Genomic DNA, 25,118 nt, shown 5'->3' with positions numbered 1-25,118 from the left:
CCTTACCCCCTTCCTAGTGCAAAGCCAGGGGAGGGTTTTGCTCAATTTTAGCAGTAGCCTGTGCTTCAGGCGGAGGCTGAGGCTGGAAACCCTCAGTCCCAGCTGGGTCCATTTCATGAGTTCAGGCAAGGTTTTTACTGCGGGTGTCTCTGCACGGCTGTCTGCGGTGGGCACGGGCTGCCTTGCGGCTTTGTGTGATGGGACCATCCTGCCCTGCACCTCCCTGCACAGCTCTGCCCGCATCAAGCGGCTCCCCCCCTGCCCAGCAGCCCCATCCTGACTGAAACATGGGGGCAATCGGCACCCGACCCCCCGCTGCTGCATTTGTCTTCTGCAGAAGGAGAGGGGCTGCAGGTGCTTGGGACTGCAAAACAAGCGGGGCTCTTGCAAGCCCTGCATTTAACACTCCTTAAATCCTCCCGCCTGGACCGCAGGGCCTTGCTGCGGGACTTCATTGGGAACCTGCCGCCCCAGCGCCTGCTGAAACAGAAGCTGCAGTCCCTGACCAACATCGTCAACAGCAAGATCTTCCAGTCCTATGGTGAGAAGGGGCACCGGGGGTCTGAGCTCTCCTGGGAGGGCCATGGCACAGGACGGGGACGTGTCCCTGCCTCAGGGACCCCTCCTCTGCCCCGAGACAGGGTGGCTCTGCAGAAGGAGGCAATTCCCTCGAGCCTGTGCTGGAACCATGCGTTGCCCAGCCCTTGCCAGGGTGCAGCTGGTGCTGTTGGAGTGAACTCTCCTGCTGCCTGAAATGCTGCCAGGCTGCAGAGGGAAATACGGTTTAGCTGAAGCAATACGCAGTCAGCGTGACGATGGTTTAGCAGTTGGGTTTGGGAAGGGGGTGTCGGGGGCTTGCTGTCAGACTGGAAGGGTGTACTGAGTAGGATTCCCCAGGCCTGCTGTGACTCTGATGCTGTTTGGTATTCTTAGGAGTAATCTAGGTGATGGAAAAAAGAGTAGACTTGGTGAATTTTGCCCTGCAAGGCAGAAGTGACTGGAGGCATGCTGGAGGACAGACTCAGGATTTAAAATAATCTCAACAAGTTGGAGAAAAGGTTTTGAAAGATATAGATTGTATTTAAATTAAAACCAGTCATGTGAAAGCAATCACTGAGCACGCAGGGGTCGGAGCACAGGGCAGCAGCAGTGCTGCAGGAGGGGTTTGGGGCCAGGGGAGCAGAGGGGCTCGGCGATGCAGCCCTCACAGGGGGAGCATCCCTTGGACATGTGAGCACCCTGCTCAGCATTGCCGAGGCCTCGGCTGGACTTACTTCCAGGTGTGGTTTTGGGTGGCACGAGAAACTTGTGTCTAAACTGGAGAGAGTCCAGAAGCAAGCAGTGAGAGAAACAGCTTAGAAGACAGGGCAAGGAAGAAATGACTGAGAGCTTGGGGCAGGAAAGGGCACGGGGGAGACACGATGAGCTTCCAAATATCCACATGGCATTGTCAAAGAGAAGGGGAGTGGGCTGCTTTGAGGGGCTAGACGGGAGGCCCTGGGTTTCAGCCACAGCAGGGAGGCTCAGGGGAGCAGGGGAGCCGCTCAGCTGTGGGCAGCAGGAACCGTTTTGTGTCTCTGCTTGTGGAGACTTTGATAGATGGCAACAGGACCATGTCTAATTTGGTCATTGAGGTCACCTCCTGCTGCATGCTCCAGCTCTGCTCTGAGCCACCATGATCCCATGAGTGGTCCCCACATCCTTCCCTGCATCCCTGTGTCCCCTGGGAGCCAGGACAACACCGCTCCTCTATACCCCACAACAAGCAGACAGTTGTGCCAGGAAGAAAACAATGAAGAAATGTTTTCCCCCATGTTCCTTCCCTTCAGTCCCCCTTTCATGGTGCCATTGTAGTGATAACCAGCAACGGGGAGCCATCAGTGCAGCATGGTGTCACAAATACCAGCCCTGGCCAGACGAGCAGAGTAGTATGCAATAGGAAGAGCAGCAGGGTTTTCATATATTCAGCACTAGAGACTCTAGTTTATCTAGATGGTGTCCAGTTTAAAAAGTCTCCATCTGTTAAGTCTGAAGCACCTTTAACAGAACAGTGAAGCAGAGCAAAGTCCATTAGTGGAAGCTGAAGCAAGAAAGGTTCAGATGAGGCTTTTCTATTTTATTTTACTTTATTTTAGCGGAGAGGATAAGTAGCTGCATAGCAGGGTGCAATGAAGTCTCTGTCTTGGAGCCTTTCCACCAGGATGTAATGTTTTTCCAAAAGCCCTGTCCATCCGAGGAGGCGGTTGGCAGCTCAGTGCGTGTGGGTCACAGCCTAGACCAGGCATCGTGCTGGTCCCGTCCATCTTGTTGGTCTCTTTCCTGCCCGGTCCTCTCGGGCGCTGGGGTGGTGCCGGCACCCGCCAGCCCTGTGCCTCCCTGTCTGTCTGCCCCAACAGAGTGCCGGGAGCTGCTGCTGCAGACGGCGGTGCCCATCCTGCAGGAGCTGATCGAGAAGGGGGAGGAGGAAGATGCCTGCATTGAGCTGCTCAGCAACATCCTGGAGGTGCTGTACAAGGCCCAGAAGGTAAATCCCGTCTTCTCTGCTGCCTCCTTTTCCCTCTCCAGTAGTCACCTTGGAAGTGACCTGACTAAACCTGTTTGAGTGTGGTTAAGCACAAATTACTGGCCACGATATGGTTGAGACTGATTGTGGTAACCCAAAGTCAAAGGGGGCCATTGGTGCCCACTATCCCAGTGGGAATCTGCCCAAGGTGAGGGTAAAAACCTTTTGATTTCCACTTCAGCTGGTCTCTGGCAAGTTCCCGTCAGTCCCCATAAGTGAGGAAGAGGCCTCTAAGCCAAGAGGCAGCACCGACCCGAGGGTGAGGGGGTCCGTCACTGGCTGTGCCTCTCGCTGTCCCTGCTCTGCAGACGCAGGAGGAAGGCGAGGGCAGGGGAGATTTGCGTGCTGGCCCCTGGGCAGTGTTGCACTCCAAAATTAGCAGTGATGGCCCTAAATGTGAGCCAGAGCCCCATGGCATGGGGGGGGTCCAGCCCAGAACCCCTCAGCAGAGAGTTGACCATGCGCAGGCAGCGGGGAGCCCCATGTGCCCCCTTCTCCCTGCACTGCCCGCAGGAGCCTGCCTGCTGGTGTGAGGAGCCAAAGCAAGAAATCCCAGTAATGCACCAGTCCAGCTGCAACTCGGGGCTGAGTGTCCAGCTAGGCATGGTCCTGCTGTGGGTGCCTCCAGTGGGACGGGGCTGTCCTTGCTGGGCATCAGCCCGACTTCCCGGGGTGCTGTTTGTTGCAGAGAGCGGAGGAGCTGCAAGCGCAGCACAGCGCAGGCAAGGGACGGCGCAAGGACTGTGGGGATGCGGAGTTGGTGAGTCCCTCTCTGTTGGGCTTTGGCACTCGGCGGATGGTGTGAAGGAGCCAGGTGCCCCTGTGCATTTGGGAAGGGCTTATCTGCATCTCACTATGGTGACAAACCCTGTACAGTCACCTGGAGTCAATGCACGGAGCTGGGCTACTGGCTGGGATGCTGCAGTGATGGGGTCATGCCTGAGAGGTGCCTTGCAGGGCTGGGAGGGTGCAGGTCTGCGTGGCTTGAGGCTTGCTGTGAGCCCCCAGTGCCCCGTGTCCCTCCCTGGGGTGGGGGATGCCTGTGCCCAGACCTTCACCCTGGCTCCCCGCGGCCTCGGTGCTTTGTTGTGCACCCGCAGGTGAGCCCGGGACGTTCTCTCTCCTCGCTCGGGCAAGGAGCGAGCGAGGTCTCACGGCTCTTGGGGGGCACCGGGGCTGCGGGGTGGCCTGGCGGCATTCCCAGCGCAGCAGGCGAGGCACGTGCAAGGTGTGCCGGCACTCCAAAGCTGGCTCACGCTGGGTCGCCGCCCTGCCAGTGTGCCGGTGGCACTGCTTGGCCCTGCCAGAGTCACTGCTCCCCAAGCCCTGGAGCACTTAGGACTGCTCAGGTCACGCAGGCACGGCCGTACTGCTGGAGAAGGTCTGGCAGAGCAGATGCAGGGGTGAAGGATCGCTTTTGTTAGAGTGCAGGAAGGATAAAGCGTGGGCTTGCAACACTGGAAGCAGTGTACAAAGACAGCACAACTGGTGACTGCTGATGGCCGTGGCAGCGGGACCTGCAGTCACGGCTCTCCTTGTAGGCTCCTCTTTTGGCATTGCAGGTGTTTGGGCTGAGCACATGAAAGTCACAGGCACAAGCACAATCCTCACATGACTGCGCTGGTGGCATGTCCATACGTTGGTAGCCGTTCCCCTTTCCCCGTGTTGCCTGGGTGCTGCCCTGCAGTTCTGCAGCTAGCACTGGGCCATGTCCCTGGGCAACCAGTGAGCCCATCACCATCTCTCTGTGCAAGCCCCAGTCCACCCACAGTGGGGCCGAGTGGCTGGAAGTTGTGTGGCAGCTGCTGGTGGTGGCTGTTCCTGCAACATTTTGGGAAAGCGCAGGGATCTGTGCTCTGGCTCTGCAGGGTACTTCCTCTGTTTCTGTCCTTTCTAGGCTGGTCTGTGCTTTGGGGTCCCTTTCTGGGACCCCTTGGGAAATCCAGACATCACACCTACAGCACAGCAACCGGCGCTGTGAAAGCTGAATTAGACACGTGCCACCATGTCCTGGATGGGTGAGGTGGCTCTGTGAGCATGGCTTTTTAATTCCCATGGCACTGGGAAGCCCAGGCAGTGGAAGGGAAAGCTTGGAAATTGTGGTTGAAATGTCGTGTTTTGGCTTTAACTCTAAAACCTAAAATAGCCTTTAAGGAGAGGATGGTCTGGATGCTCAGGGGTGAGGACATTGCTCTTGTTTCAACCCCGTGTGAGCTGAAACCCACCTTTGCCTGCCTAGTGTGGACGCAGCCATCCCCAGCTGAGTGGCCAGCTTTGCCAGGGAGGTGTACGCGGCCGAGCTGTACAGAGACCCCAAACCCCATATTTACACTGGAGTGCATCACCTCGTTCCAGCTCCAGCTGGTCACCCTGATGCTGCCAGCCCCCTGCGTGGTGATTGAACAAGCAGTACTTGCTGTGCTGGAGTGGACAAGACTTTTATTTCAGTATTCCATATAAGTCATGAATCTTTAGAGTCAGCTTGTGATTTCCCATCTCCCAAGGTGCCAGAAGCCTGTCCCTTCTGGCAGTGTGATCCTGCCTGACCACCGCCACAGACCAAAGCTCTCTGGTCCCATGGCTGAGGATCCCAGGCACGGGGCTTGTCCAACAGCCACGGTTGGAGCTGGAGAGGTGTTGGGGCTCATCCAACAGCCACGGTCTGGAGCAGAGCTTCTTCCTCCCTGCTGCACGGGGCCCTACAGAGCGCTGAGGAAACTTGTGCCCTCAGTCCCAGCTCCGTGCCCTCTGCCAGGAATAACTGCCAACACTTTGCAACCTCCTTGCCTGCATTTTTTGGTGAGCTGCAGTAATTGCAGTGGTGCTGACCACATGTGGCCTGGGAGTTGGTGTGCCCCCAGCCCAGCCTGCCAGCGCCAGGACCCCACAGGGCTGGGGACCACGCGCCAGCTCTGTGCTGCCGGGGTGATTCCTGTCAGCTGCGGTGATGGTGCTGTCACCTGTGCCTCCCTCCCAGCGCCATGGCAGGCAGCGCCAGGTGCTCAAGCATGGCCGTGACACCTCTTACCTTGCAGGTGAAGGTGAAGAAGCACATCCAGCTGATCCTGGAGCGGCTGCTGCACACCGTCAATCGGAGGGTGATCGTCCTGGACCGGGAGAATAGCCTGCGGGTGAGTACCACCGCTGCCACTGCGCGCTGCGTGGGTGTCGCGGCCGTACCACTTCCCACGGCTGCTTTTGGGCGACACGGGAGATGCAAGAGGCGTCGCTGATTTAGGGGTCTGGGACCGGGTGCACTGCTCCTCAGTTGGCACTGCAGCCTGGTACCAGCTGGCTGGGGCTGGATGTGCAGGTATTTAACGCAGCAGGATGCATGAGGAAGTCCAAAAGGGAAGGGGAGCCGTGCCAGGAGCAGGTCTGGAACAGAGGGTGCATTGGGAGGAGCAGGCAGCGTGTTTGTGATGCAGGAATTCCATTTTGCAAGCAGTTGAGGGGTTTGGGCTGTATTCTCCAGAAAACAAGTCACTGGACCCGGTGAACCGTCACAATTTTACATGCCAAGAACATGTGGGACGAATGTGCTGGGACACCCAGCTTTTATGGGGGGAGTAGGCAGGTCAGAGCACTGCTTGGCCGAAGCTTCATGCAAAGCAGCTGCACTGGGTGCAATGATCTAATCATGAAGGAGGGGCAAACAGAGCTGTGGCCAGCGTGGGTTCATGGGCACTCTGATGTGGATGTGGCGGCAGACCCAATGTGCTCGGCCGGGCAGTGAGGAGTGGGCCTGACAAGCTGCTCTGGGTCACAAGGGTGGGCGAGGAGCTGGGTCTGACCGTGTTCTGGAACCCCAGAGCGAGTGGTGGGGCTATGCAGTGGCAGGGAAGTGCCATGCTGCAGGGAAGCGCCGTGCTATGCCATGCTGCATGCCATGCCTGGGAAGGTGTGGGCATCCGGAGCGGCAGCTTGGCCCTTTGCTTGAGCCTTCATGGCATAAGCCTGCAGGTTTGCCATCCTGTTCTTTGTTCTCATTAATAAAAACCTAACTAAACCAAGGCAATAACTTTATCCTCACTGGACCTGCCCACACTTTTCGGCAGATGAGGCTGCCCTGGTCTGCGAGCATCCTGGATGCTGGGATTGCTCCCGCTGATGCGCTGAGGCACCAGCGTTGCTGCTCCCTGCCCAGTGACCCCTTCTCATACCCCCAAGGGACAGCGGAGGCACAAGGTCTCCCCTCTGGCTCCCGGCTCAGCCTGCCCTCCCCTCTCCGCTTGGCTGGCACAGCCCTGAAGGTGCAGCCCCGTGGTGACATTTCCCAACAGCGGCTCTGCTGTTCTGGGGTGGCTTTACCAGCCAAGCTGATGGTGGATGCAGTCCCTGGCATGCGTTCGGGCACAAGTGGCCTCGTGGCCAGGCAGTGCCACTTCACCAGACGCGCCCCTGGCTCTGCTGCCGAAAGCTCTGCCGCCGGGGCTGTGCCAGGCGGGCACAGCGGGCTCTCAGCGTTGGAGTATGATTCACGTGTGACTCAGGCAGGAGACGCGTACAGGGTTGCATTTCGTATCATCTTGCTTTTAGCCTTTGTTCCCAGGCTGCGTGATTCAGTGCCAGAGGAAGCAAGAGCAAAAAGAGCTGTTGGGTGTGCTCTGCCGGGCTGTGACAGAGGCGAGGAGGGATGCTGGGTGCTGAAGCATGGCCCCATATACAGTGCAGGAGAAGGGGAGCGATCCTTTGGCTGCACCTCACTCCGACCGCTTGCTCCCCTTCCCATGCGCTGGCCCTGCTGGGCTCCAGAAACGCTGTCTGGCAGCTTTCCCACTGTCGTTTATGATTTCCATGATGTTGCTCCTGCATTCAGCCTGGCATCTGAGGCCCCTCAGCCTGGGCTGCTTCAGCAGCTCTGGCTGCCAGAAAGGTCTGAGGGGACCAGAGGCGCATGTGTGGCCTCCGTCCGTCCGTCCACCCTGTTGCTGCTGGGCAAGAAGGGAGGAGCGCTGCAGATTCATTGTCCCGGGAACTTGGGCACTGAGAGGCCTCTGACCTCCCCTGACCCTGCCTGGACAGTTTGGCTCCATCCCATGCGGCTCGTGAGTGGGGAAGGACAAGCTGCTGCAGGAGAGGCTGCGGCTGAGGCTCGGGCAGGCGCTGGCGAGCGGGGCCGGCACTGCGCGCTGCAGCATCTCCCACGGCCGAGCAGCCGGGGCCGCTTGGGACCATGGGAGCCCCTCGGGACTGCCGACCCTCCTCGGGAGTGCCACGCGGGTGCCTGGCACGAGGGATGGGGTTTAACACCATGTCAGCTCCTGCACGTGCAAGTCTCCTGCTTTGGGGTACCGTGGTGTGGGCACCAGCTGGAGAGGCTGTGGCCAGACCTTCTCACCCTCTGCTCGCCCTTGCCGGACCTCTGTGGCTGCAACAGCCACTTGCTGTGGCCCCGAGTGCCAGGTGCCTGCCGGAGGAGGCTGGGGAATGTCCTCTTCTCTAAGGAGACCCCGCTGGGAGAGCCGTGACTGCTCCTGCCACCGGCAGATGCTGAGCTGAGAGCCCCCGTGCCACACACAGCATCGCCCCGGGATCTGGGAAGCACTCGCCCCGCAGCTCCACGGCAGCAGAGGGTGGTCAGGGCACGGCGCGTCCCAGCAGGCTGGGGAGGAGCGTGGGGAGCACTTACTGCACCGCGCTCGGTGTACACTCGCCGCCCACTGCCGCCGCCGGCCGCTTTGATCTGGGACCCTCATTAAACTGATGCTGAATTTCTCCTCTCGTGGGCAGCCTTGCAGAGGCTGGAATATTTAAGCTGCTAATTCCTTTCTCCCTGTAATTAGCCAGGGAGGCCCTGCCAGATGGCCATGAAGGGGAGAGGGAATTTCTAGCCCTGGCAGCCCCAGGTACAGGCAGACTGTGTGGGGCTCAGCCCCCCGGCCTCAGTTGAAGATGCTTGCTGGAAGGAGAGCCATGTTCCCCCCCCTCCCCGGGACCCCCACCCAGCCTGGCCTCCCACCTGGGAGGTTTTTGGGGACAGGTCTCCTCTCTCCCAGCCAGGGTCCCACATAGACCATTTTCCAGCGTCTCTGACCAGGGGTGCAGGACAAATTCTCGGTGCTCCTGGTTAACCTGCAGGCAGCAACCAGGGGGACGGGTGAGCAGCCCACGGTGTGGGCTGCGGGGACGGGCACTGATTTCAGCCAGGGCAGGCTGGCAGCACTGGGGCTGCAGGCGGCCCTTGGGGAGCCCCGAGGCAGAGGAGAGCCCAAGGCTGCTCTCGCCGAGGACCTGTGGGCGCCTGGGGCTGGGCGAGCGCTGCAGCCTGTGCAGGGGAACAGCCGCCGCCCCCTCCTCATCCTCACCCAGAACAGAAGTGCACAGGTGGGAGAGGATGTAACAAAAATAGCGTCTCCGTAGAATTTATTGAATTCTCATTAAATACAGCCATTGTTCCCCTTGCCTTATTTACACAGGGGCTTCGATACATTAAACTGAACGGTTAAAAATATAAAAGCTGGTGCTACCCAAACCCTACCATCAGAGGGAGGGAGAGAAAGAAGGAGATGTGGGCAGGGGGGTCAGTGCTGGGACAGTGCCCCTGTGCTCCTGGTCCACCGGGCACCGCCGGCTCACAGGAACCAGAAGCATTTGCGCCTGGATTTCTTTGCGTCCAGCTTTGCAGGCAGCTTCGTCACTGGTGACGGTTCTTGCCTGGGCGGCAAGACAGCCCCCACCGCCGCCGCAGGGGAGCTTGGTGTCGTGTCGCCCTCGATATGGCTCAGCACCTGCTGGAAGCGGCCCTCCTGCTGCCGGAAATCGTGCTCCACGCTGCGGGCGAGCGGAGCGAAGGGGACGGCATTAGAGGGCATCGCCGGCTGCAGCCCCCCGCCTGCCACAGTTCTGCGCCCCGGCACGCGCCTCCACCCCTGTGGTCCCCCCACAAGCCCCTGGGGAGCTCAGCACCCCCCCGCACCTCCCCAGGACATGTCCCTGGGGAGCTCAGACCCGCTGCGCTCCTGAGGCTGCTGCACGGGGACGGCGTGCGTGGTCAGGGGACCAGCCTGGCTTTGGTGGCTCTCGTCCCACGGCTGGAGGGGATGACTGAGCCCGCGGGAAGGGCAGGGGTCTCATGCAGGAGCAGCCGCTGGCTGGGAGCCTGCGGTGCCGAGTGGCCCTTTGGGTGTTTCTCTGGCAGCGTTTTCCAGGGCTCCCGGCACTTCCCGGTGGGCAGACTTCCCGGGGTCACCATGCACTCCTGTGAGGGGACATCCTGCTGGCATGCACCTTCAGACAGCTCCAGCCCACCACCCTCATCCTCAGAGGCTGCAAGTGGTGGGGTGGGGGCCAGATCCGTCCAAAACAGCTGTCCTGTCTGTAGCAGTGCAGTCTGCAGCCGGGCACATGGCACCGCACAGCTAAACCTGCTGTGCCGGAGCATCCAGGGATCTCTCCTTCCAGAGGGACAGACCAAGAAGCAGCCCCAGACCTGGTGGCAGGGGCTCTTTTGGGATGGGCCACCCTCAGCTGCACACCCCGCACCTTCTTTCTCATCCATCCTCAAAGCCTAGTGCTGCCTCTGCCTTTCTCTTGGGCTTGACTGCTTTTTCCTGTTTCACCTGCTCGGCAGTGCCCCTTTGGCCTAAACACCTGCCCTAAACAAGGACAAACACGCCAAGTCCCTCCTGGGGAGCTGATCTCCTGCGAGGGCCCTCCCGAAGTGCCAGGGAGTTGTTCCCAGCACACTGTGCTCCTGGCACTCGGGCACCGGGTAACTGGTGTTCCCTGCAGCAGCCTCCCCAGCTCCGGAGTGCAGCGGCTCCTCTGCTCTGATCACACCATCAGTGGGAATGCCCATTAGGGACCAGCGGCACTTCTGCAGGGGCTGGCCATCCTTGGCAAAGGCAGCCATGCTCCCAGCACAGAGTGGAGGACAGAGGAAGGTTCTGGACATGCCAGGCACCTTGTAGTTGCCAGCCATGGCAGCGTGATTCCCTTGCTGCCGCTCCTTTGCCGCAGGACCGTGACGTGCTCTCCCGAGCAGGGCACGGCTTCTGGTGGTGCTGGTCCATCACCCCAGAGCTGCAGGGTCCCTCCCAGCTCAGCTAACAACTCCCAAGACTTTGCCCATGACTGGCGGGGAGCCGGCCAACCACCCTAGCTGGGGACCAGTGCTGCTGCAGGGGGGTGAGCCCAGGGTCTGTGGGACCCTGGTTAGCCATTTTCCCCCCAAAAAGGGGCTGTGTGTCCCTGGGGCCAGGGCGCCTTGTCCTGCCACTGCTGCCACCAGCGCTGCGCCTGGCCCCACGGCCTGAGGGCAGCTGCAGCATCAGGAGATGGCACGAGCATGTAAGGGCTGTGCTGCTGCCTGTCACACCACTGGTGATGCAAGGAATTAGGGTGCCCTGGGTCTGGGTACGTAAGTGCTGTGCCTCCCACCACAACCCTCAGGTTTCCTCCAAGTGCTGGAGCCCTCCGGTGTCCCCGCAGCACCCCGGCTGGCTGCCATGCGCCGTGATGCTTCCTCACATGGAAAGCACTCCGATCTCCTCACACCAGCCACGTCCCATCGGATTAACGAGGTGCTGCAGTGTGTGCCTAGGACCACACACGTGGCGTGGCTGCCCCGCACACGGGGAGCGCCCTGCAAGCTCCCACTCAGCACGCTTACGCTTCCTCTCACCTCCCATCACCTCTCCCTGTGAGGACAATGATTGTCCCCAGCTATTTCTAGCAAAAAGGGCGAGTTGTGGCAGACGGTCCCGTAGCAGGGGGGGGCAGCATGGGGAAGGACCCCCGCTCTCCAGCACAGATGCAGTGGAAGGGCTCAGGGCCGCTACAGGGGTGCACATCTGGCACATTCCTGCATGGCCCTGGGATGGGATGCAGGCAGGCAGGTCTGTTCCCCCTGTGGGCCATCCCCAGAGGCTGGTGCTGGGAGTGCTGCCCCGGCTCCTGGCGCCCAATGCACTCTACACTGGGTGCTGCACCCAGTCCACCCACCCCATGTCCCACCACAGCCTCTTCTTATCACGCGGACGGTAGTGAAGCCCAGAGGGAGTCCCCAGCGAGAGCGTGGCAATTACAGGGAGCCACCTCCCCCAGATGTGACATCTCTCCCCACCGCAATGCTGTGTGGAGACAGGCTCGTCAGACCCAATTAGCACTGAAGTCCCCCACGAGCTACAGTGGGGGAGTTTGTGGTGTAAATAAGTGGAGAACAAGAGAGACAGATACAGCACTGCTGCAGCAGCGTGGGTGCGCAGGGCGGCCGGCACAGGGGTGCGGGGATGCTGGTGCACAGCGGGGGCCGGAGCTGTGCACCTCCAGCCCGGAGGTGCCCGGAGGAGAGTGCGTCCGTCCCACACACAGGCACTCACAAAAGCACAGTGGCAGTGGCTAAACTGCCCTGTGTGCACACCATGTGCACCGCAGAGCACTGCTCAGCACCAGCTCTGTGCTCCACATCCTACACTTCCGAGCGCTAGAAGAGTAAGCCTAACTAATAGCAAAAAGAGAACATGCCTGGCCAGCCACCTGCACATGCACAGAGGGAGATGGCAGGCTGCATGGCCAGAGGGGCAAATGGACACCCACGGATGCCTGGATAGGCAGAAGGCTCGGGCGAAACTGCAACTCCCCAATTCCCACAGGGCTGATGGGGACATGTTGCTGCCTGCACCAGGGAGGGAATGAGATGCCTTTGTCCGCAGACTAAATGTGCTCTGAGGAGAGGGCAGTGGAGGTAAGGACTTCCACACCCTGACCCAAAGCTGATGCTGGGGAAGCAGAGCTAAGGCCCCGCAGTCCCAGACCCCAGCGAGACGCAGGAGTCCCCTGTGTGACCGGCAGTCCGTCTGCAGCATCTGTGCAAAGCTGGCATAGGGACAAAGAGATGCAGCCTGGACTCAGAGCAAGCCCACCCACCAGCCACTAATGAGGCTTTCCCTGATATATTGCTGTTACAAAAGATAAATGCTCTGCCATCAAACCAGAGCAACTCTCCTTCCAGCTGCAGCCAGTCAGCTGTCCTTCATGAAAACCACCCCATCTACTCCTGGGAGCAGAAGCTGCTCTCCACAGAGATAAAGGGACTAGATTCAGGCCAGGACCCTGCTCTGGTCTTTTGACACGTGGCAGGAGCTGGCTGCAGAGTGGTGAGGTGCCTGCACCCATGCCAGCAGCCCTGGCAGCAGGCCAGGGGAAGAACTGGCACCGGTGTGCCCAAATGTCTCCTGGGCTGGCCCAGGTGAGCCGAGCCCCGCTCCAAGGACAGTGAGCACCCATGCCATGCCAGCACCTGCGCCCCTCCAAATCTGCCACTGAGGGGTCCCAGCACGCTGGCTGCCAGCTGTGCCCAGGTGTGGCTTCAGTGTCCTGCCTGGCACGGGGCTGGCAGGGCAGCTGTGTGACCATACCTCAGCACGGTGTAACCTGCCGGGGGAGACGCTGCCTTTAGGACCACAAAGAGAGCTGTGAGGAGAGAGGGAAGGCTGCAAGCTCACGGCTGGACCATGCCACTGGTGGGGAGCAGCCTGTATAAGCCCTGTCTGAGGACTCCTTGCAGAGGAAGGAGTCACCCAGCAAAGACAGAAACAGTCCAGGGTCAGGCAGCTGCACTGTCATGCCTTCAGTGCAGCCCAGGCTCGGGCTCTGGCTCAAATGGCATCTCTGTCCCTGCTGCCTCTGTCCCGCCTGCCCTGGTGCAGCAGCCCAGCTGCCTGGGCCGGGGCTGGCCCCTCTGCTTGGCCTTGGCTGCAGCAGAACCTGGACAGCAGCGGTCCTCGGGGTCCGGCCGAGGCACAGAAATGCATCCCCAACTCTGCCGCAGCTCTGCCTGGGCGCCCAGGTTACCCTGTGCTGTCCAAACCGCCGATGAGCACGCCTCTGTCCCCCTTGGGTGCACGGTTGCCTGCTGGAGCCCCAGGCTGTGAGGTGGGGATGCATTTTGCACCGAACTGTTTTTTGGCACGACAGGCACTGCCGCCTTCTCTCCAGTCCTATGGGAGCCTCCCAGCAGGCGCAGGGGCCTTGGCAATGGCCTTTTTTTGGTAAATCAGCACCTTCTGGCCTTCACCCGGAGCCTGGCAGGGGCTGGCAGGCGAGGTGCCCCCCGGGGCTGGTGCAAGATGAGGGTGTGCTGCAGGCTGTGCAGCGTTGGCCCTCTCCTCCCTGAGAGCTGTCGCCCCTGTAACTTGTGATCAGTGGCAGAATGCCTTCGTGCCGAAGTGGGCTTAGGCAGCCTCGGTGGTTGTAATGAAGGCGGCTGCCTGACACCTGTGAGCAGTCCGTCCTTGGAGCTCCTCAACACCCAAGAGTGGTCTGTATGTGGTGCCCTGGGAGCAGGGGCAGCTGCGGGGACAGTGGGGTTGATAGCCTCTGCGCACCCACATGGGACGGGTCCCTTGGGACATGGATGAGCAGGACGAGGCACAAGGACACGGTGCTGCACATGTGGCACCCGTCACCTTTTCCCTTGAGCTTCCTGCAATGGCCTCTACCAGGGACAGGACCTGGCACAGGGGTCTCAGCTGGCCCTGTACAGCTAGCTGGGTTTGTCTCTGTCCTAAGGTGCTGGAGGCGTTCCTACTATGAACAGAGAGCTCCTGCACTAGGACGGACAGGAGAGGAAAAGCTGTGACTGTGTTAGCACCACGTCCCCCCGACAGCTCGGACCTGGACACGATGAGACCCTGCAACCCCTTGCAGCTCGGGGTGCCCTGAGCATCCACCCTGGCACAGGGACAGGAGATGGAGCACAGGTGGGCAGGTCCCCTCCCTCCCCCAGCACGGTCCCCAGGAGTGAAGACTTGCAAACCCCCCTGCACTTCTGAGTCTGAGGGACGGAGGGGCACAGGGGCCCCGTCAGGAACGTGCAGGGTGCCAGAGCTGCCTCTTACCTGTAGATGATGCAGGCACAGTCCCGGCAGGTCCCACAGTTGGCGATGTCTTGCCCTGTCCGGTACGAGTGTCGCCTGCAACAGAGCAGAAGTGCTGTGAGCCTGGAGAGCTGGCCTCAGTCTGCCTGTGCCTCCTCAGCTGCCCCCAGGCCCCTCATCTGCCTCTGGAGTTCATACTCCAGCAGCCAGGAGCCGTGACTCTCCTCCCTGGGTCCCAGCTCCTCTCCTCCCTGGATCCCAGCTCCTGTCCTCCCTTGGATCCAGCTCCTGTCCTCCTGTGCGATGCTGTTTAATGCCAGGCCAAGTGCGGTGCCTCTCAGCTCCACAGATTTCTGACAGGCACGGCAGAAGCCTCAAATCCTTCACACTGGGTCCACCTCCTTTCTTCTCCATCCCAGAGCTGTACCTTATGCCCATGGCCATCCCAGGTCACCACACATCTCCGCACGCATGGTGCCATAGAGGGAGCGGGACCGTGGGCAGCGCGAGGTCTATGCAGGGGCACTGGCAGCACACAGCAGTGCCCTGACAGATGGGCAGAGAGATGCTCCAGACTAATCACCAGCCTACGCCAAACTCAGAATTTATCTCTTTTTGGTGCTTTTGTACCAGAGAAGCATCCTGCTCCGGGGAAGGTGCATAGGACTCAAAATAAGCTGGTGAGTGCCAAAGCTCGGCTCAACCCCAATGCAGTCCTCCTCCCGGATCTCTACAGAAGGTGTCTGCACCCTGAATGTTTCTCCTGCTGGTGCTAAACGCCAGCCCCGATGCATCCCCAGGCCAGCTGCATGCTGCGCAGGGAGCACACACTGTGCTGTGCCGCTGGGCAAACACCGGCTGCCTGCCCTGCTGCCCTCCTGCCCGGAGCCCCCCGGGGTGCCTGCTCCCCAGGACCAGGTCTGTGCTTTGGTCCCACCATGCAGACTGAGTGTCCCGTGTCCCCAGCGTCCCCGCTGCCTGCCAGCAGCACGTCCCAGCTCTTGCTGCCCTGCAAGCACAGGGTGTCCACCGGCTGCAGCATCCCGGCGTCCCAGGGACCAGCAGTGAACCTCTTGCCTAGCCACAGTGCCAGCCCGGTGCTCCCCTAAGTTTGGCAGCCTCCACGCACCACCGCCGGCCCTGGCTTCAGCTGCTGGCAGGAGAGCCACCACCTGCCCAGGGAAATGGTTGACCGATGTCTCTCCTTGCTTAGCAGCCTGCAGCTTCTCTGAACTGAGCTCGTGTGCCTTTGGCTTTGCAGCCCCCGCAACCCCCCAGGGTGCCGGGGTTGTGCTGGGGCTGCGCTGTGGGGCTGCCTGCAGACCCCCGGCACCCCAGCACTGCTGGTGGGTGCTCCCCACTGGTGTCCTGACTCCAGTTGCTCTCAGAGCTGTAAGAAAAGGGCCCTGTGATATGCATTTGGTTACCCTTGCGGACTCCATCTCCACATCTCCGTTGCCCCTCTTAGGCACGGCAGGATGTGGCTTCTTGGGGGACAGCTGAGAAAACACCCCCATGTCCCACATAGTAGTCACATTTTCCTGTGTAAATCTTCCTCCTATTACTCGACCTTGATCATGATTGTTCTCAGCCCTCAGAAACTAGGTCTTTTAATGGACCAAATTATATATTACAATTGGGATTATACTGTTAGCACATAAATTAGATCATTATAACTTTTATATATATATGAAGTACATATATATGTGTGTGTGCACGAGTATCTAACGTTGTATAAACTGTGCCATTCTACCAGGATGAGAGCTAATCCTGGGATAGGTATTTGGTGTGGGATGTTGCTGGCGGTAGATGCCTGGACCCTGTGAGGACATGTTACACAGCGAGCAGCATCGGGGCTGGTGGCACCGCTGTGGTGCACGGCAGGTGCCTCGGAGCCACCACGCGCCTGCAGGATGCTGACCCGTGACAAATGAGGCCACGCTGTTCCTCAGCATAAAGACACTGGGATAATTTTTTCTGTGATTTCCTATCCCATTCCTTATGTCTCCGGGCATCTTGTTTGCTCATTTGACTGCAACAGTATAAGGAGCCGAGATCTTAATTAAGCTGCCCACAGTGAAGCTAAATCAGCTTCCTGAGCAGACAAGCTCCGTTCTGACTGAGGGAGCAAACCTGCCCTCTCAACAGGCACTGCTCTGCACATGCCCCTGCTGTAGCCTGCAGGGACGAGGCTCGGCACGGCCACGGCACGACTGCAGGGCTGCGGGCACCCTGGAGGGTGTCCCCGGCCTTTCCCCTCCGAGCAGCCGCACAGCCCCGCGGGCAGCAGACCCTCCTGCAATCCTGACAGGCGAGAGGCGAGAGGGCTGTGCCGGGGCTGCACGCTGATGCCCAGCACCAGCAGCAGCGACTGCGGGAGAAGTGAACCCCAGCCCTGGCCCTGGCCAGAGCCCCTGGCACTGCTCTCAGGTCCCTGTCTGCGGAGACGGGAGCAGCACTGCTGTGCCGGCCACAAGAAGCACTTTTTCAGTGCTTTGCTCGGAAAAGCTGGGGGGGTGTAGAAGCACAGGCGGGGTGCTGAACTCCCTGGGGAGCCAGGGTGTGCTGAGCTGCTGGTGCTGCTTCTTCTCTAGGCAAACAGGGCCAAGCCCTGGACCACGTTCTCCATCCCTGCAGTGAGGTCGCCCATGCTGCGCCAGGGCAGGAGCGGCCAGGGCATGCACAAAGACGACTGGGACAGGCAGCTGCCATGTGGCCGGGGGGTGAATGGGTGCTCTGAGCGCAGGGAAGGGCCCGTGGAAACCAGCGCCCCAGGGCTGCCAGCAGCTCCCGGCTGGGATGGACACACACGGGCTGTGCCCGCGGCCAGGCAGTCTGGGCCAGGGAGGGAGCCTAAATGCCTGCATGGGCTCGCATGGTCTTGCTAATGCCTCTGTGGGATCCACACTGCCTCTATTGCCCCTAATTGGAAGGAGGTATTTAGCAGTCATTTGTTTTAGATAAAACAATTAAACACGTGCACAGGCACCAGGGCCAGAACTACCAGGAGCTGCCCATCTGGCAGGTCCTGATCTCCTCCTGTGTGCCACCCTGCCTCCCGAAAACCGCATGCCAAATCAGACATACCAATACCGCCGCGACACACATCAAGCTCAGTGTCCCTGGCAGCCTGGGCCCCTCTCCACCTGTGAGGCCAAACTAATGAGCTGCCAAACTAACGAGTTGTCTCATCCCAGTGCCCTGGGCTGTCCCCACACAACTGAAGCACAGCACGGCTGTACCTGAAATGCCGCCCGTAAGCCGTGCGGGGGATGCTCCATACCACCGCAGTCCCCAGGGCCACCTCACTGACAGACGGCATTGAGGGCAGGACGGGCCAAGCCATGCCGCTCAGCGCGGAGCCTCGCAGGCTGTCCCTCTGCCCCGGCACCAGTGCTCCCAGCATGGTCACCCAGGCAAAGCTGCTGCCCCCATGACGGCTGACTCTGGGGAATCGCGGCAGGAGCTTAATGGGAATATCTTGAGCTGCGGCCACTGCTCGGTACTGCAAAGGCTGCATGCATATTTCTCTTCACTGCTTCTTTCCCCGCGAGGAGCAGAGGGCATGAGCTGCATGAGCACTAAAGACTGGGAGCACATATTCGCCCTGAGGGTGGTCAAACACTAGGACAGGGGCCCGAGAGGTTGGGGATCTCCATCCTCTCGGACACTAAACGGCCGCTGGGCAAGGTCCTGAGCAGCCTGTCCTGGCTGCACTCACCTTCAGTGGGCACTGGACCAGAGACCTCCATCAGTCCCTTCCCACCAGCACTGCTCTGGAAGGTAGCACGAGGGCAGCTTTGCCTGCACTTCAGTTACAGCCAACACAGGCATTAATTAACTAATGAATGGATCATCGCACTGCCCTGGTGGGAGCTGGCCATCTCAGGGTGTGGGGAATAAGCCCTAGAAGGTTTTACAGGAGGGTGCCAGGACCAGCATGGGGCAAGCAGCTCCTTGCATCTCCTTGGAGGTTGGTGGCCCTCGTGTGAGATGAGTTTGGAGGGTCTCAGCTCCGGGCCATCACACACTAACCTCTAACACCTTGCTCCATTTGGCAAATCTGCCTGGGAGGCCAAGGAAAATTGGCCCAGGGGATGCCCTGCCCCACTGCCTATGGCACAGGTCCTGTGCTGGGCAGGGCAGGATGGGGGTGCATGGGCACCTCCCTGGGGCACAGGCATGTCAGTCACTGAGGCACCGGACACCGACTTTGTGCCATCCAGCTCAAAGGATGGGGCTGAAAACAGGCGTGAGAAATAGGGAGGCTCTCCCCGAAGCACGGCAGGGATGTTGTCCCCAGGGCATCCGCCATGGCTGGGCTGAGCCTGCAGTCAGGATGTGACATCCCAGATCTCTGCTCCCGTCACCGATGGGCACGTCAGCCGCACCAGGACCGGGCAGGGGACCCAGCTCCCCTCATCCCCCTGGCCTGTACCCCCTGCGCCCTTTCCCTGGGCATGGGGAGGGCACCGCGGGCACACACAGAACAAACCGGGTGGGTGAGATGTCGCGCCAAGACGCGGTGCCGCGTGTGCGTGGACAGAAGCTCTGAATTTCTCAGAGGGAAATGCATCTGGGAGGTGGCAGCACCCAAATCTCTGGCAGGGCCCCTCCACCCCCCGTCCTCCATCCACAGCTCCCGCAGGGACATCGGCACCCCCCGCCCGCCCCCTCCATCCCCACCTGCTCACCCGTCCCGCTGGGCCTCCTTCTTCTCCAGGTCCTGGATGACGTCCAGCAGCACCCGGATGGTTTGTTGGCTGGTCTCCAGCACCCCTTCCAGGGACTGCAGCTGGGACTGCAGGTCCCCCTGCTCCCCGGGCCTCCGGGGGCCCTCTCCCTGAGATGTCCGGGCGTCCTCGTCCCCCGCCGGGGGTCCCACCGGCCCCTTGGCCGCCACCACCAGCTGCAGAAGGTCCTGGACGTGGCGCAGCGTCTCAGACTGCTCGGCGGTGAGGCAGGGCTGCCCGTGCCGGGGGACCTCTGGTGCCCGGCCAGCCGGCTGCGTCCCCACGCCGGGGCCCTGCGGGGCTGGGGCCAGCGGCTCCCTGGGCCCCTCTGGTCCTGCCCGGCCGTGGCCAGGCTCGGTGTCGCGTAGCCGGCTGCAGATGCCACGGGGGTCCGGACGGCCAAGCGCAGCTGGTGTCTTCTCCGGCACGGTGGCGGCAGAGCCGTGCCAGCCTGGCGCTGGTGGGATGGGGGCTGTCGAGGTGCAGCAGGGCCCCCCCCAGGGCGTGCCGCAGAGCTGGTGCTGGGGTGGTGGGGGGTCCCGCGGGGGGTTGCCCTGAGCTGGCTGGCAGAGGCCGTGGGTGTCCGTGGCGGGGATGGTCTGCTGGCGGTGCGGCAAGGGCTGCGGCGGTGGGCGCCCGTGGGGCAGGCTCCGCTCCGAGTCGCTGCGGCCAAGCCCCGGTGGCTCGGCGGGCGGCCGGGGCTGACCGCAGGGCACGGAAGCCGGGCGTGGGGCATTCCCGCGGCCGCCCCTGGGGTTCCCGCGGAGCCGGGCGCAGGCAGAGGGCAGCGGGCAGGGCTCGGGGGCACAGCTCTGCGCCGGGGAGGTGCAGCGGGCAGCGGGGCATCCAGCCGCGCCCAGATGAGGGGGACAGGGATCCCTGGGCGGTGGCGGCGGCACGTGGCACACGGCAGCGTGCTGGGCGAGGGCCGTGGCGTGATCGTGCGCCGGGAGGCTGCCGGGCGCCCGCGGGGGCACAGCCCAGCTGGTAACGGTGGGCACGGCCCGCCCAGGGCGCTGGGCGCTCCCCGCGGCGGCGGGCAGCACGGCGTCCCCGGCCACGTTGCAGACGCTCTTGCTGCGGGGCTGGGAGGCCGGGAAGGGCTTCTGGAGGCTGGGGGAGGTCTGGATAGCGGTGCTCATGCACGCCTTCCTGGGCATGGGCAGCGTCAGCGAGCCCGGCTGGGCCTGGGGCCAGCTCCGCCGCGAGGCACAGAGAGCCGCCGGCTCAGGGGCGTCCCTGGGGGGCGGCGAGGCACGTGGGGTGTTGGGGCCGGTGGTGGCTGTGGGCCCTAGGGGGGGGCTGGCCGCCCGCCCCACGCCGCCCTCCACCAGGTCCTTGAAGCGGACCTGCTGCGTGCGGTTGCGCCGGCGCTTGAGGCGGCTCTCGATGTCGGGCGAGTCGCGGTTGAGCAGCACCGAGCGCACTGTCATGGCTTTCTCCTGGCTGCCCTCGCCGGCGGGGGCCGGGCCGGGAAGGGGCTCCCGGCTGACCATGGCTCAGGGCCCCGGGGCCGCCGCCCTGTGGCGGGGCGTTGCGGCGGGGCGCTGGGGGCCGAGCACCGGCGGCCGGAGCCCTGGGCTGCACCCGTCCCCGGAGCTGCCCGGGGCAGCGGGCGGCCTCATCCCACGCCGCCGCGGAGAAGGGATGCTGCGCGGGAGGCGGGTGAGAGGCTGCCGGGCATGCTGCCCGCTGCCCGGCTCTACGGCCCCCAGCACGCCGCCCCGACAGCCCTGCCCGCTGCCGTGCCTCCCCGCCGCCGCCGGCAGCCCATGGTCCCGCTGCCGTCTGCCCCGGCTCAGTGCCGCCCGCGGCGGGCTGCCAGGGGTGCCGGGTGCTGGCCGTCCCTGCCCATGGCTCCTGGGCTCCCGGACCTGCGGGGACAGAGAGAGGTGCGTGAGCCCCGGCCCCGCCACCGTGGCCGCCCGAGGACAGGAGCGTGCCCTGCGTGCCACGCCGCCCCGAGGAGCCGCTGGCCTCTGCCCGCCTCTGTGCGCTCCCTCCCAGCCCCGCCATCACGAAACGCGAAGAGACAAGCTTTGATCTCCGGCGCTGCCTCTTCAGCACAAAGAGAGAAGGAAAAAAAGAAACCCCTTTAGCATAAACACGTTACAAGTTCACAGCTCAAATCAAGCAGAAGCAGCTGTTAAAAATAGCTCTGCCTCACTGGGGCTGGTGCCTCGTGTTCGCAGGGCGCTGGCAGCGGGAGGGCAGGCACCGGGCAGGCACGGGGGGCTGCTGCGCCTGGGCATGGGGCAGAGCTGGGCTGGGCACGGGGGGCTCCTGCATGGGATGGATGGACACAGGGCACCCTCCGCACACGAGGCACCAGCTCTGCGTGGGGCTGGATAAGGTGTGGGGCACGCAATCTGTGTGGGGCATGGCTGGAGCGGGCATGGGACCCATCCTGCATGGGGCATAGCCGGACTGGGCACAGGGGACCCGTCACGTGTGAGGCATGGCCGGACTGGGCACAGGGGACCTGTCATGTGTGAGGCTTGGCCAGACTGGGCACAGGGGACCTGTCATGTGTGAGGCATGGCCGGACTGGGCATGGGGAACCCATCATGCACACAGCACCCACCGGGGTGCAGCAGGGCTGGCTGGGCTGCAGGTGTGGGGGACCAGCTCCATGGGGAGGGGGCAAGACCGTGGCTCGGGGACACTGAGCCACTTTGGGCGTGTGAGAACCAGTCTAGAGGGAGAACAGGCATTGCGGCTGAGATGGCAACTTCGGTAAGACCGGGGAATTGCTCCCTGCCCCTCACCATGGAGAAGGGTGGTTGCTGGTGTCTCTCCAGCTCTCACCTCTGGCTCTGCACAAGGCTGTGGCTCGGGGAGGGTCTGGTGGGGCTGCTTCTGGAGAGCGAGGTCTCCCTGAGGCATCGTACCTTCTGCCATCATGCGGCCCCTGCCAGCCTGCCTGCCCGCACCGACCGCAGCTCTTGCTCACCGTGCCTCACGTGCAGGCACGTGGCACAGCTCCCGCATGCAGGGCCACCACTGGGACCTGGCTGCAGGATCGAGGCCACAGCTTGTACCTGGGGATGCGTCCCTGACGCCACCAGCACTTCCCAGGCGGTACAGGGGCAGGACCCGGGGGGTCTTGCAAAGGAGGGATCACACACAGCCACATCCCCATCCCTGCCATTGTTAGGGCACAGCTATGCAGGGCTCCTCCTCCCCATGCAGGCAGGGCAAACTTCCCTCCGCAGCCCTGTCCTGGCCATATCCCCCCACCAGCACCAAGCCCCCATGCCTGCCTTGCTCTGCCTCTGCCCACCCTAGTCACTGGCTGCTGCCCCAGCCCTTCACACTACCCAGGCACATGACACCATGGAGCACAGGGCACGCACCAGGATCCCTGTCCGGGATGCCCCTGGGGTGCAGAGGAGGCTAAGGGCTCGTTTTGGGAAGCAGCGCCAGGGACAGGGCGGGAGAGATGGAGACGCCAGCCCCGGCGGGCAGTGCCGCTGCTTCGCTCGGCGGTTCAGTCTCCCAGCATTTGAGGTCTGCAAACATCCAGAGGTACCTGCGGTGCAGGTGAGGAGCGGAGCGACATGGGCTCTCCCGTGGCACGGACTCCCCCCTTGCACCACGCCATGTCCCACATCCTGCAGCACCGTGGCCCCTGCCCCGGACCACAGCCCACTGCTCCCTCGGTGCCCCCGCACCCTCTTCAGCACGCTGAGACAAAAGCCTTGCTTGCTCTGCAGCCCTCCTGCCCTCGCTGTGGATGGACACATGGCACCAGCCAGCCCCCCGGCCCCCCTCGCCATCTTGCCTTGTTCCCGCTGTAACGAAGCGGCTGACTCAGCACCGTGGCCTGGAGTCACCCTGCGCCGGTAACGAGCAAACTTCCCGAGTGCCGAGCGTGCCGGTGCCCGGTGCCTCCCCAGGCCGGCAGCAAGCCGCCAACCCAGCAGAGCGGGGGGCTCACGCAGCCCTCCCGCCCCAGCACCACACGCCCCAACGCCTCCGCACCCCCCCCCAGCGTTAGTCGGGATGCTGCTCCACGCGCCGCCCAGCCGCCCGGCGCTTTCCTTCCCGAGCTTGGAGCCGTGCCCAGACACCGGGAGATGTTTGTGAGGCAGGACGCGACGGAGACACAGCGGAGGGACGGGGCGCCTCGTTAGTATGGACGGCAACAGGCGGAGGAGAGAGCTGGCTTGGGGACGGAGCCAGCGCTGCCTGCCCCCGCACCCTGCGCTCGCCGCAGCCTGCGTGTGAGCATGGCAGGAGCAGCCCCGCGTTCACGCCTGCCGGCGGGCGCCTGATCCGGGGCAGGGGCTGTGCCGGCACCTGCACGGGATTGGGCAGAGCCTGCCGGGACAGCGAGGGGCTGTGGGGCGAGCCATGCGCCGAGGCCCTGCCGCAGCCACGGGGTCACCTCTCCCCACTCATGCCGCGCCGCAGCGACGGCTGGTGCCCAGAGCTCAGCACCCCCCCGCCCAGGTCCCGCTTCGGCATCCCCGGCTGCGTCTGTGCCAGGGAGGGCAACGTGCCAAGTGGTAGAGGGGGACCGGCTGGCACGTTGCTGCACTGGACCTGCCTCCTGAGCACGGCTCGGGACCAGTGCAGCTGGGCTGAGCGCTCCCAGAGCGCAGGCTGCGTGTGGTCAGCCTGCTCCGGAGGTTTCCTTAACAAGAACGCTAATGGGCACGGGGCAGAGGGTGCCAGGAACCGCTCCAACAGCTGAGCATGGGGCAGGAGCGCTCCCGCCACGGTTTGAGCGCAGATGCAGCCCCCATGAGCCCGCAGCAGGGACCTCACTGAACCACAGCCGACGGCAGAGCGAGACGAGGCTGTTCCGCTGCCTACGCAGCAAACACGATGCTGTCAGTCAGCGGGGCCTCCGCCTAGGCACCCTCTGCCTCCCGAACTGCACCGCTGGAGAGATCAGAGGCAAGCCACAAGGACAAAGAAAAAGTCTATAAATTATACATGCACTAACTCCATTTGGGAACAGCTCTGAGGATGTCAAACACCAAAAGCTAGGACCCTCCCACTCATCTCTCTGCATATGCTTTATGGTATGGTTAGATTTAGTGCCGCGTCCGGGCGCTGTTTGCAGCATGCTGGCATCTTCGAGTGCTGATAATGAGTCCTGCTGTAGGACGGAGTCAGGACTGTGCAACCCAGCAGCTGTGGTACCTGATGTCCCCCCCCACCCCGTACTGTAGTTGAATCGGAGGAAACCACCCTGCTGATGGATCTGCGGGGAAGCGTGGCTGCAGGGACATTTTGGATGCACAGAAAGGGCCACCAGGAAGGGGCTGTGCAGGAAGCACAGGCACCCAGCCGCACCAGCACGTTCCAGCTGCTATCTTCAAGCACATTTACTGGGAAACGGCACTCAGCATCCCAGTCCTGGGGCCACGTGCTCACCCATGCCCCCCACACGTTTGGCTACCCCAGCCGATGCACCGTGTGTCCAGAGTGCAGCCATGCTCCCCGCTTGCCTTCCTGTGCCCCACCAGCTCCCCCACGGGCACCCCAGTGTGGGGACCTGGGCTGGTCGGACTGAAGGAGCAGGAGTAGGGACATCTCCTGCTAATGCTGCCCTACCTGAGAACAAGGTACACACAGGTCTGGCCAGTCCTGCAGTGCCGAGAGCTCTCGGGAGGGCAGTGCTGAGAGATGAGGTGCTGTGAAGCCAGAGCCCCGCTGAGGTCCCGAATCCACAGCGGCCCCTTCCAGGGTCCTGTCCACTGGGAGCCCAGGGCTGCGGCAGGTCCTCTCTCCTGGGGGATGACTGGGATCAGGGACAGGGCAGGGGAGGGCATGGCTGAAGGAGACCTGTCTGTCGGTGGAGATTGGCCTCGGGAGAGTCCGAGTGCGTGGGATGGGGCAGCGGCAGAGCCCCAGCATGGTGGGGGCCAGGAGGGCGCAGGTGGGCTGGCACCGGCCAGGGGCAGCGGCAGGGGAAAGGGCTTGGAGCTTGAGTAATAACAGCTGAAGGATGGCAGCATGTACCAGCCATGCCAGTCAGCACAGGGC

At 62.4% G+C, this 25,118-nt stretch overlaps 2 protein-coding genes across 2 annotated transcripts in view; one reads left to right on the top strand and one right to left on the bottom strand.

The window, feature by feature from the left end:
- Positions 1–25,118, top strand: part of LOC142033308 (dedicator of cytokinesis protein 2-like) — a 106,373-nt gene that overhangs the window by 33,172 nt on the left and 48,083 nt on the right. The window contains exons 25-28 of the mRNA XM_075033237.1: positions 435–541; positions 2,397–2,524; positions 3,252–3,323; positions 5,599–5,694. Of these exons, the coding sequence (XP_074889338.1) occupies positions 435–541; positions 2,397–2,524; positions 3,252–3,323; positions 5,599–5,694 (403 nt within the window). The remainder of the gene's footprint in view (positions 1–434; positions 542–2,396; positions 2,525–3,251; positions 3,324–5,598; positions 5,695–25,118) is intronic.
- On the bottom strand, positions 9,139–20,614 carry LOC142033391 (uncharacterized). Its single transcript, XM_075033358.1, has 3 exons — positions 19,080–20,614; positions 14,407–14,481; positions 9,139–9,337 (listed from the first exon to the last, which is right to left on the bottom strand). Exons 1-3 carry the CDS (start codon positions 20,612–20,614, stop codon positions 9,139–9,141), a joined length of 1,809 nt encoding a protein of 602 aa, XP_074889459.1.

This window comes from Buteo buteo, chromosome 1, assembly GCF_964188355.1.
Source record: "Buteo buteo chromosome 1, bButBut1.hap1.1, whole genome shotgun sequence".
NCBI lineage: Eukaryota > Metazoa > Chordata > Aves > Accipitriformes > Accipitridae > Buteo > Buteo buteo.
The sequence above is the reverse complement of the archived record's forward strand: the minus strand, read 5'-3'. Positions and strand labels throughout refer to the sequence as shown.

Bases quoted from the DNA above. Each gene is read 5' to 3' on its own strand.
- LOC142033391 (XM_075033358.1), bottom strand. From the start codon at position 20,614: ATGGTCAGCCGGGAGCCCCTTCCCGGCCCGGCCCCCGCCGGCGAGGGC. The intron at 14,482-19,079 runs GTGAGCAGGTGG...GCTCTGTTGCAG, and splicing joins AAGGAGGCCCAGCGGGACGG to GCGACACTCGTACCGGACAG. The intron at 9,338-14,406 runs GTAAGAGGCAGC...GCTCGCCCGCAG, and splicing joins TGTGCCTGCATCATCTACAG to CGTGGAGCACGATTTCCGGC.